The sequence below is a fragment of the Neolamprologus multifasciatus genome, chromosome 18, assembly GCF_963576455.1.
Source record: "Neolamprologus multifasciatus chromosome 18, fNeoMul1.2, whole genome shotgun sequence".
Lineage (NCBI taxonomy): Eukaryota > Metazoa > Chordata > Actinopteri > Cichliformes > Cichlidae > Neolamprologus > Neolamprologus multifasciatus.
The window spans coordinates 948,145-960,265 of record NC_140456.1 but is presented as its reverse complement, the minus strand read 5'-3'; the positions used below and the strand labels follow the sequence as shown (position 1 = coordinate 960,265).

General features: G+C 40.8%; 1 protein-coding gene across 2 annotated transcripts in view; it reads right to left on the bottom strand.

Annotated features, from left to right (window-relative positions):
- Positions 1-12,121, bottom strand: part of LOC146496898 (uncharacterized) — a 27,280-nt gene extending 15,159 nt beyond the window's left edge. Inside the window, exons 1-2 of one of the 2 annotated variants that reach the window (XM_085141056.1) lie at positions 11,905-12,121; positions 2,634-2,837 (exon numbers count right to left, since the gene is read on the bottom strand). In XM_085141056.1, the coding sequence (XP_084997182.1) occupies positions 2,634-2,837; positions 11,905-12,076 (376 nt within the window). In that variant the 5' untranslated portion in view covers positions 12,077-12,121. Of the gene's footprint in view, positions 1-2,577; positions 2,838-11,904 lie in introns of both variants that reach the window. The other variant, XM_085141057.1, reaches the window with a different exon arrangement.

Below are 12,121 nucleotides of genomic sequence, written 5' to 3'. Positions count from 1 at the left end.
GGGTCCGTGGCCCTTGTGGACCATTAAGACTGTGTAAGGCTGAAAACCCCGAGTAGACATGGGACCAGAGACTAAACACAGGCTAAGATAAATACTAAGTAAGGAAGGACTAGAATTACAAAGAACTAAAGAAAACCAAAACCATGAACAAGAGGCTTTGTAAAATATACATGATACTGTATATACACTATATTTCCACATTTTTATTATGGCTTTCATACATAGATACATACATACAGAGAGAGAGAGAGAGCAGGAAAAGGCTTAGCAATTTACTGCTTAGAAGCCTCAAATAAAGACCTGATTTAGACAGAAAAAAATCTGTATTTACTGAAGACAGACATTTAAGAAACATTTTGGTCATATACAATAAGTACAGGAGAGTTTAACTACAGGTTTAGTGCTTTATTTAATGCGTGCAGAACAACAAATGAAAATGTTACGCTTACACCAATCTATCTTTGAACCTGAGGTTCTCACAGCAAGTCTGGATTCTTAAACAACTTAAAATTAACAGTAAATTAATATAAATGCACTAAATGAGCTAAATAAAGAAAACAAATATGAATACAAAAGACCACTCCAATTAAAACAAAACAAAGATCTTCTATTTATTCAAAAACAAACTAGCAGCACGTTGTCGCAGTGGTTTGCACTGTCCCATCACAGTAAGAAGGTCCTGGTGGGCTCAGGCCTCCCTGTGTGGAGTCTGCATGTTCTCTCTGGGTACTCCAGCTTCCTCCCACAGTCCAAAGACATGAATGTTGTTCTAAACAGTGATTATATTTACCACAGGTGAGAGTGTAAATGGTTTACTCTCTGATAAACTGTCAACCACATCATCACCACAGTGGACAGCATCATGTTTAAGATTTAGATGGAAAAACATAGAAACAGCTCCCAGATTTCAGTTTTACGATACAGAGCACCCCTCTTTAGAAAAAAAAAGCATATACAATCATTGAAGATCAACACACCAGGCTTCCTTTATATAAACTGAATTAACAAAACTAAAATCTCAGTCAGAATAAACAGACATTATCAGATGTCGATAAAATGATTAAAAATTTATAGAAAACATAAAGAAAATATACCAATAAAACACTTGCTGAAAATATGACAAGAGTGTGCGCTCGGCTCTCACTAGAGCTCTGATACTTTAAACTGGACCCATTTAAATGTTAAAGCTTATAGTTCCAAAGCCCAAGAAAATATTTGCTTTACTTTGTTGCAAACTAAATTAATTGTATTGTTTTTTGTGATCCATCTTCTAATAGCTACAATTAAATTAGTGCAACAGATTTAGCAGCAGATTCAGCAGAGAATCAAGTACAACAACATTTCCACGTTTTCTGCATACTTAATGAATATATGCACATTCCAGTTAAACCTCTCAACTTTACCTGCTCTTTAACAGCTTGTGTGTTCAGTGTAAGTTACCATAATTTTTAAATCAATATTTATATTCATACCTCTTTCAATTATTCATAGCTGAATAGGGTAATTAAAACCAGATTTAAAAAAAGCAACTTTTGTGACACAAACCTCTGACTTTTAGCTCAATGCAGCTCACTGAGCCAGTAATCTTGTATTGATAGTGCACCGCTTGGCGTGAGTTTTCATGTGGCGCAACAAATGAGTTCTAGAGTTAAACCTTTTCCCACATGTTTTACATTCATACGGTTTCTCACCTGTGTGCGTTCTTATGTGTTCTGTCAAAATAGAGTTACGGGTGAACGATTTCCCACAAGTTTTACAATGAAATGGTTTAACACCTGTATGTATTCTCATGTGTTTCAATAAGGAACTACTATATCCAAATACTTTCCCACAAGTTTTACAATGGTATGGTGTCTCACCAGTGTGCATCCTCGTGTGTTTTACTAAATCACTATTAGAAGCAAACATTTTCCCACATGTTTTACAATGATGTGGTTTCACACCTGTGTGAATTCCCATGTGTTTTAGCAGAGAACTACTGTATCCGAACATTTTCCCACATGTTTTACAATGATATGGCTTTTCACCTGTATGAGATCTTGTGTGCTTCAGTAAATCACTATTATAAGCAAACATTTTCCCACATGTTTTACATCCATATGGTTTCTCACCTGTGTGAGTCCTCATGTGTTTCAGTAAATCACTATTATAAGCAAACATTTTCCCACATGTTTTACAATGATGTCGTTTCTCACCAGTGTGCGTCTTCAGGTGCTTCAGTAAATCACTGTTATAAGCAAACATTTTCCCACATGTTACACAAGAATAAGGCTTCTCACCTGTGTGAGCTCTTCTGTGCTTTGCCAAAGAGCCAGTAGACACGAAACCTTTGCCACAAATAATGCATGAATACGGTTTCTCGCCTGTGTGGATTCTATAATGCCTTGTCATTTCATAATTATACCGGAATACTTTTCCACAAACATCACATTTTAGATACTTTGTACTTTTATCAGAGTTACACCTACTCCCTGATGTTGTCGGGTCTTCTTCATTCTTGTGACTTTTGTTCGTAAATCGAATTGATTGTAAATCAAGTTTCTCGCTTTGTCCCTGATCTTGGTTCTCAGCTACAGCAGAGCTTAGAAACAGGAGCTGCTGCCCACCTGTTTCGTTTTGGTCACTTTTGTCACAAGTAGCAGTCACCATAAAGGTATCCGTCTCCTCCTTCAGTACAAGCTGCTCTCCCCCCTGACTGCTGCAGAGTTCCTCCGGTTCCTCCTTAACCTGTGGAGATTCTGATTCCCCCTGTTCCAGACTGGAGTTGTTCTCCTGATTACAGACCTGCCGCTTAGTCGGTACCTCCTCCTTCTTAAGAACATGTTGCTGTGGGACATCTGGAGGGACAAAAGGAGACAACACAAAGAAACTGATATGATATCAGAAAAACAGAAGCAAATTTGCTGTCAAATCAACTAAAGAACAGCAATAAGGGTAAACCAACATTAAAGTACAAGCTGATGTTGGAAAAAAAATGTTTCCACTCTTTAAAAAGAGCACTCCATGAAGCTAGAACATTGCATTATTTACCTGAGAATAAAATGAACGGTTTCTCTTTAGCACTGTAGCCTGCCTGACAAAAAGTGCAAGCACTGTTGAGCCAATGATTCCTTTTGCTCTTTTTTTAAAAACTGAGTTTTACATGTATCAATGGCCTTGCCCCACAGTTAGTGAGCAGAATGATTTCAAAAGTCAGCAGCGCAGGAGTCGCAGTAGAAGAGCAGCACATGGACACTGCTAACTACCAAAATACAAAACATTATTTGGTCAATCCTTGTTTTCTTTCTTTTAGAACATTTTACCATCTCATCCTCTCTCTAAGGGAGAGGCTAGCAACCCTTTGGAGTAAGCTCATTTCCGCCGCTTGTATCCACAATCATATTCTTTCAGTCACTACCCACAGCTCGTGACCATAGGTGAGGGTAGAGATGTAGATTGATCAGTAAATTTAGAGCTTCGCTTTTACAGTCAGCTCCTTCTTCACCACAACAGAGCGGTACAGCGTCCACATTACTGTGGCCACAGCACCAATCCCATCTGTTGATCTCCTGCACCCTTTTCCCTTCAACCGTGAACAAGACCACGAGATAGTTAAACTCCTCCACTTGAGGCAAGAACTAATCTCCAACCCAGATTGGGACTTGGCTTCGCCCTGGTGAAGCCAAGTTTCATTCTCAGAACTGCTTCCACCCAATTTCACTGTTCTGAGCTCACCCCAGACCACTGGCAGAGGTGGAGGGCTAGCTTCAGTTTTTAAAAACAAATTTCGATGTCGGCAGCTGTCATCTGTTCTGTACCCCAGCTTCGAGGTGCAGTTATTGGAACTGAACCGCATCCCTTCATTTATTTGTGCTGTGGTGTATCGCCCCCCGAAATTTGTTAAGGATTTTATTTCTGAATTTGCTGACTTACTGGGGAGTGTTGTCTTACGCTATGATCGTATTTTAATTGTTGGCGATTTTAACATTCATCTTTGTTGCAAAGACGACTCACTAGTCAAAGACTTCCTTACTCTTATTAATTCGTTTAATCTCACCCAGTGGGTAAGTGATCCAACTCACACAAAAGGTCACACACTCGACTTGGTACTGTCAAATGGTTTGGTTATCTGCATCACGGACATCACGGATAAAGTTGTATGGGAAACGATTAAACATTATCCTTTTCTTTTCTCCGATCGGTGATCGCTTTAAATTGGGAGAACCTCAGGATTTCGGACCATTTTGTTTAATACTGTTATTAACAATGTTGATTTGTATAGTGATGGTTCTCTACGGCAAACGCGCTCGATGAGCTCTCAGTCAATTGCTCATTTCACTGCTGCTTTTCTTGATTCCCCTCTTTCTGATGTTAATGGTATTGCGGATTTATCAGCGGAGGAACTTACCAACCTTTTTAATACTAGATGCGCCGACATTCTTAATTCGGTGGCACCTCTGAGGACAAAATGTGCCAAATTGTTACGCCAACCCTGGCTTAATGACACTACCCGCGCCCTTGGGTGTGAATGTCAGCGCACTGAGCGAAAATGGAAAAAAATTTAAACTCCATGTCTCTCTGGACATGCTGCTAAATCTGCCTTCTTCTCTGGTATTATTAGGTCTAACTGCCATAATTCCCGAGCCCTTTTTAGTATTTTTAATTTCTTGATAAACCCTTGCCCCTTTACTTATAGGGATGCCTCCCCTGTACTTTGTAATAAATTTTTAAATATTTCACCGACAAAATTTCAGTTCTGAGGGCATCTCTCTCATCTCAATCATTGTTAGTTTCTGACCCTGTTCCAGTCCCTGACTGTCTTTCAACAGTTCCAGCCACTGTCTGATTCTGATTTAACAGCTATAATTGATCATCTCAAAATCTCGAATTCCCCCCATGATATCCTTCCCTCTCGTTTTCTTAAGGAAGCTTTGCCCACTGTTGGTCCCTGTATCCAACTGTTACTGAATATATCACTGTCATCAGGTTGTGTACCGTCAGTGTTTAAGCACGCTGTCGTGCAACCCATTACAAAGAAAAAGAACACATGCTGCTGTTGGGATTACACTTCCTTTCACTGCTACGCCGACGAGATACAATTTTATTTCCCTTTGACATCGGATGTCTCTACTTCCTTGCAACCCCTATTTGACTGTCTAAATGAGGCTGAAACTTGGTTATCATGTAGCTCGCTCACACTGAACGAGGATAAGACAGAAGTTATAGTTTTTGATAGTCACACCCCGCTGGAACAACTAACTGATGCCTTAGGGCTCCTTGCTAGCCATCTCTCACCCACTGTTAGAAACCTTGGTGTTTTCCTGGACAGCTCTTTTAAACTCGAGAAACAGATCTCTTCTGTGGGAAAAAACTGTTTCTACCACCTGCGTCAGACATCTAAAGCAAAACCATACCTCACTTTGAAGGACCTTGAAAAGCTCATTCACGCTTTTATCACTTCCAAATTAGACTACTGTAATTCTCTCTACTTGGGCCTCCTATTTTTCTCTATTCACCGGCTCCAGTTAGTTCAAAACGCAGCTGCATGTCTCTTAACTGGTACTAGAAATTATGCCCACATCACACCAGTTTTAGCCAACCTACATTGGCTCCCTGTTGATTATTGTATCAATTTCAAAATTCTTTTGCTTACCTTTAAAATTTTTAATAATTTGGATCCCAGCTATGTATGCGAACTCGTTCATTTGTATATCCCTAATAAGGCACTTAGATCTTCCAATCAAATGCTCCTGATGCAACCAAGGTCTCGTCTGAAGTCCAGAGGTGATCGGGCCTTTGCTGTCGTAGCTCCCAGACTCTGGAATAACCTCCCTCCTTATATTTGTTCCTCCGAGTCTTATTAAAACTTATTATTTTAGTGTCGCTTTTGATTTAAACTAGTATGTTATTTCGTGGCTAGTTTTTGTTTCAAACAATTGTCATATTGTTTCCTGAGTGTGATTCCCCTACAGTTGGAACACACCCTCCGGTCCCCCTTCTTAAAGATGGGAACCACCACCCCATCACAACAACAGTTGCCTCAAGGCGCTTTATATTGTACAGTAGATCGTACAATAATAGATACAGAGAAAAACCCAACAATCATATGACCCCCTATGAGCAAGCACTTTGGCGACAGCGGGAAGGAAAAAACCCCTTTTAACAGGAAGAAACCTCCGGCAGAACCAGGCTCAGGGAGGGGCGGGGCCATCTGCTGTGATTGGTTGGGGTGAGAGAAGGAAGACAGGATAAAGACATGCTGTGGAAGAGAGACAGAGATTAATAACAGATATGATTCAGTGCAGAGAGGTCTGTTAACACAGAGTGAGTGAGAAAAGTGACTGGAAAGGAAAAACTCAATGCATCATGGGAATCCCCCGGCAGCCTACGTCTATTGCAGCATAACTAAGGGAGGATTCAGGGTCCCCTGGTCCAGCCCTAACTATATGCTTTAGCAAAAAGGAAAGTTTGAAGCCTAATCTTAAAAGTAGAGATAGTGTCTGTCTCCCGAATCCAAACTGGAAGCTGGTTCCACAGAAGAGGGGCCTGAAAACTGAAGGCTCTGCCTCCCATTCTACTTTTAAATACTCTAGGAACAACAAGTAGGCCTGCAGAGCGAGAGCGAAGTGCTCTAATAGGGTGATATGGTACTACAAGGTCATTAAGATAAGATGGGGCCTGATTATTTAAGACCTTGTATGTGAGGAGCAGGATTTTGAATTCTGGATTTAACAGGAAGCCAAAACAGGAGAAATCTGCTCTCTCTTTCTAGTCCCTGTCAGGACTCTTGCTGCAGCATTTTGGATTAGCTGAAGGCTTTTCAGGGAGTTTTTAGGACTTCCTGATAATAATGAATTACAGTAGTCCAGCCTGGAAGTAATAAATGCATGAACTAGTTTTTCAGCGTCACTCTGAGACAGGATATTTCTAACTTTAGAGATATTGCGCAAATGGAAGAAAGCAGTCTTACATATTTGTTTAATATGTGCGTTGAAGGACATATCCTGGTCAAAAACGACTCCAAGGTTCCTCACAGTGTTACTGGAGGCCAAGGTAATGCCATCCAGAGTAAGAATCTGCTTAGATACCATATTTCTAAGCTTTTCAGGGCCGAGTACAATAACCTCAGTTTGATCTGAATTAAGAAGCAGAAAGTTAGTGGCCATCCAGGTCTTTATGTCTTTAAGACATTCCTGCAGTTTAACTCATTGGTGTGTGTTGTCTGGCTTCATGTACAGATAGAGCTGGGTGTCATCTGCATAGCAGTGTAAATGTATGCTATGTCTTCTAATGATGCTGCCTAGGGGAAGCATGTATAATGTAAACAGAATTGGTCCTAGCACTGAACCCTGTGGAACTCCATAATTAACCTCAGTGTGTGAAGAGGACTCTCCATTTACATGCACAAACTGGAGTCTATTAGATAGATATGATACAAACCACTGCAGTGCAATACCTGTAACACCTACAGCATGTTCTAATCGCTCTAATAGGATATTATGGTCGACAGTATCGAACACTGCACTGAGGTCTAGCAGGACAAGCACAGAGATGAGTCCACTGTCAGAGGCCATAAGAAGATCATTTGTAACCTTCACTAAAGCTGTTTCTGTGCTGTGATGAGCTCTGAAACCTGACTGAAACTCTTCAAATAAACCATTCCTCTGCAGATGATCTGTTAGCTGTTTGACAACTACTCTTTCAAGGATGTTTGATATGAAAGGAAGGTTGGAGATTGGCCTATAATTAGCTAAGACTGCTGGGTCTAGAGATGGCTTTTTGAGTAAAGGTTTAACTGCAGCCACCTTGAAGGCCTGTGGTACATAGCCGATTATTAGAGATAGGTTGATCATATTTAAGATTGAAGCATTAGAGCCCCTGGGGTGGACCTCATCCACCCCAGGGGCTCTGCCACCAAGGAGTTGTTTAACTGCCTCAGTGGTCTGAGGAGCATGGAAAAAAAGTGTCTGGACTCCTTTAAGTTGCTTGAAGACGTTTCACCTCTCATCCGAGAAGCTTCTTCAGTTCTAGGGTCAAGTGGTGGGGAGTCCCAGATTTCAGCCCTGTGGGAGTGCCCCCCCCCCTCACTGAGAGGGACAGTGGACCCCCTAATGATCCTCTACCTAGTCACATGAGCCAAGGTGTAAAAATGGGTGTAGGTCTACCTTATCATGTGATGTCCTTAGGTCAGATGGCCCAAGATGTGAGTGGGTGTTTAGGTGTCTGGGAAGGGATCTGAAAACTGGATTATAGATGGCACAGTGTCGTAAATCACCTTCTCTGTTCAAAGATGGTCGCGCACAGTGGATATAAATGGCTTCTTTTACTCCTCATTCAAACCATTATTCTTCTCTGTTCAATATGTGTACATTGGTATCCCTGAAAGAGTGACCTTTGTCCTTTAGATGCAGATTGACCGTTGAGTCTTGTCCCATGGAGTTGGGTCCTCCACGGAACACCTCCATGGGACAAGACTTGGCGGTAAATATGGTAAACCTCTCTACTTGTAAGTTTTGTACCACAGGTCTGCGCTAACTTAATCATTACTTTAAAAGCCACAGTAAGTCAGATAATCAGTGTTGGGGAGTAACGGAATACATGTACTGGCATTGTGTGTTTCAAATACAAAATTTGAGTGACTATATTCTGTTACAGTCACCATTTTTAAAAAGTTATTCAGAATACAGTTACTTTGTTGAAATAAATGGATTACACTTTTCCTGTTTCATGTTAGGCTATGCCCTCTCTATTTTTGGTAATTCCACATCGGTGGAAACCCAAACTAAACCCGCATTAAGAGGCTCTAATGCCTGTGTCTCAATCTTGCGGCCCATGAAGTGAAGAAATACTTTTTAATAATTTAAAATATTTTTTTTAATTATTATTCAAACTGCCATACCAGTTATGTAAATGGTAAATGGACTGATTCTTAGATAGCGCTTTTGTACTCTCACGGAGTGCTCAAAGCGCTCTATACAACATGCCTCATTCACCCAATCACACCCATTCTCACAAGCACTTTATCTATACATATTCACACACATTCATACTCCGGGGTTAGTATGTTGACATGCAGACTGGAAGAGCCAGGGATCAAACCACCAACCTCCCAATCAGTAGGTGACCACCTCTACCTCCTGAGCTACAGCCACCATGTCTGTGAGCGTGAGGGAGGGAGAAAAGGGAGAGGGGAAAAGAGTTGACGAGTTGTCACCGAGCAGAAACGGGAGTTGGAAGCATGTAAATATAATAATAACCACTGCAGCCAAAAAGAGTGCCTGACAAGCCCAGTTGTAAGTAAGCTATTAGGACTTGACTGTACACCGTGTTCGTGTTTTCCTCCAAAACAATACGTTTTGTTGGAGCAGCCTTTCAATGCCTCTCTCTGTCTCTGCTAGCAAAGTTGACCCAGACAACATATTAAAGCTAGTTTTTGGCTATGAGCCCAACAAGGAACCCGACATATTAGCCAGAGGTCCCTTTACTACGGTTTGGAGCTGCTGACCTTTTTTATATATGCGCAGAAAGGTTTTCTATAAGAGATCGCTGCTAAAAGTGCCGCCTTACCTAATGTCCACCCTACTGTTACTCATTGTATATTAAGATTTAAAAATCTAGTTGGTGTTGGTTTGGCGACTAACTAGGGCTGGGCGATATGATCCACAATCCATATCACGGTATATATATCAAAAATCTAGAGTACGCCTTATGTATGAAATCTGGTTGTGTTTACTGACCTCGAACCGATTTTATGTAGTACACGGCGTGCAGAAATCTGTCATAAAATGCTTTAGTACAACTTTGGTAAGCTACAAAGCCGCACTGCTTGATGGACTGTCAAAGCATTACATCTGCCATAGTACGGAGCTTCGCGTATCTTCGAGTATCTGGGTCCAAAACTCTGTCCGCTTCAGGTCCCAAAGTCAAATGAACACAGAGTTAAAAACTGTCTAAATTCTTTCATCTTTAATAAAATGATCAGCGTTGCTGCTTTACCAGGTGTAACAATTAAGTTTAACATCCAGGCATCCATGAAAACAGAATTTATTTAAATTTAATTTATCTAAATTTAACGGAATTAGAAGTTAGCTCTCTAGTTTCCACCTAAACATGACATACCATGTTTTGAAACAAATGAAAACGTACAGCTAGGGCTGTTCGATATAACGATATATATCGGATGACAATATAAAAACGTCTATCGTTTCATTTTACGCTATCGTTTGTTTCGTGGTGTAACAAAATAAACTGTTTATGGCAATATTTTTTCATTATTTTGATGGTCACTGTAGTTATTAATTTCTTAAAGTTCTCTCTTTCTCTTACATTTAATATAACCACACTACAGACAGACAAGCGTTTGTTTTTATGCGTTGTCGTTAGCAACAACAACGGTAAAACCACCGCGTGTCCGCTTGTTCCTGTTGAGACTTTTCAAAATAAACTGAATCACGTGAAAGATGCAGAGTGTTTACAGATGAGAAGCAAAAAAGAGCCGTCAGGTGCTAAAAAATAAACCTCAGACTCAAACGTTAGAACAGGCTTTTCCCCGCAGCACGCCGTGTAATAAATACTCACAAAGAAAACAGCGGCCGTTACAACTTATGTCTAAAAATGTATCGTTTCATGCATCAGTTAAAACACTCGACTCCAGGTACGCGACGCCCAGCTGGAAACACTTCACGCAAGTCGAGCTGCCCGAGATTCACAGAATTTACAGAAAATGTTACATTTTTGTGATTTATATCGTTATTGGACGATAGATGTCTTATATCGGGATATGAGATTTTGGTCATATCGCACAGCCCTAATCTCACCCAATCCAGAAATTGCAGTTTTTGGCTGTGTACGTTCCAGAACTATCCCTGCGACTGTGCGGGTGCCAATTGATCTCGGAATGATGATTGCGAAAAGGCTTATTCTAAGGGAATGGAAGTCCGCTGCTCCGCCCTCCTTCAGTGTCTGGCTCAATGACATGTTATCAGTCATTCAATTGGAAAAGGTTAGATACCCGCAAACACCTGCAGCAAATATTTTCTCAAAATCCTGGACTCCGTTTTGTACTCACCTTGAGAAGGCTCACGTTATATAAAATTGTACCATGGCACTGCAATTTTCCTGTTTAGTACATATTCATGACATTTAATTCATCATGGATACTGGTAGTTTCTATGTTCCCCTTTTTTTGTGTTTCTCTATTGATTATTATTATTGTGCTATTTCTTGTCCTATTGTCTGAGCGCTGGAGCTGTATTTGTTCGTTGATGGGTTTTCTATGCTGGAAAAATGTAAATAAAATATTGAAAAAAAAAAAAGAAATATTCGCTTTTTGTTCACACTGTTGGTGCCTGTGTTCTCATGCTTTGCATCGCGCCCTCTCTCTCTCTCTCGTTGTAGTGCTCAGCCTTGTGTATATACAGATGTATTGCACAACTAATGGTGCCGTATTTGTTTATATTGTTGTTGATGAATAAAGTTCACTTAAAAAAAGCTTAACAGGAAACATGAAGCTGTTTAAAATGATTCCGCCTAAACAAACTCATTCAGTGATGAATTCAGGTTGAATAAAATGCTAAAATCCGGCCTGATTACAAAGCTTTACATGAATTATTCTATAGAAAGGAAAAGCGGGAGTGAGCGGGGAGGAAACGGCCCAGGACGGAATGCAACCACGACACGTCCGGGAGTTTTTCGGCACATGGGTCCCCCTCTGAACCAGACTCACAAATCTCCTAATCCTAACTTTGTTTCACTGAATAATCAAGAGAGAAATCCAGGCTGATTTCAGCGCCTGCTGTTTGAATGGAGCGCAGTGCAGTCCTGTCCTCTGTTTGCTCTTTGTTAGCTCACATCTCCAAAAAGTCCTCACAATCAGAAACGTCCCGCAGAGCTGTGATCAGGATCCTCCCTCAGAGGGACACTCACCTGTCCTGTGCAGCTTGATTTCGGGTTTCCAGGTGATATCCAGCAGTCTGCGCTGACGGTCGATCTCTTCCTCGTACTGGACGATCGTTTTTTCAAACTCCAAGAATATTTGTTCAGCAGCAGCAGTTAGTCGCTCGTTGATAAACTCTCTCAGATACTGAACTGAAGGCATTGTTACTCACACAGCACACGTGGGACTGTAATATCAATGCCGCCC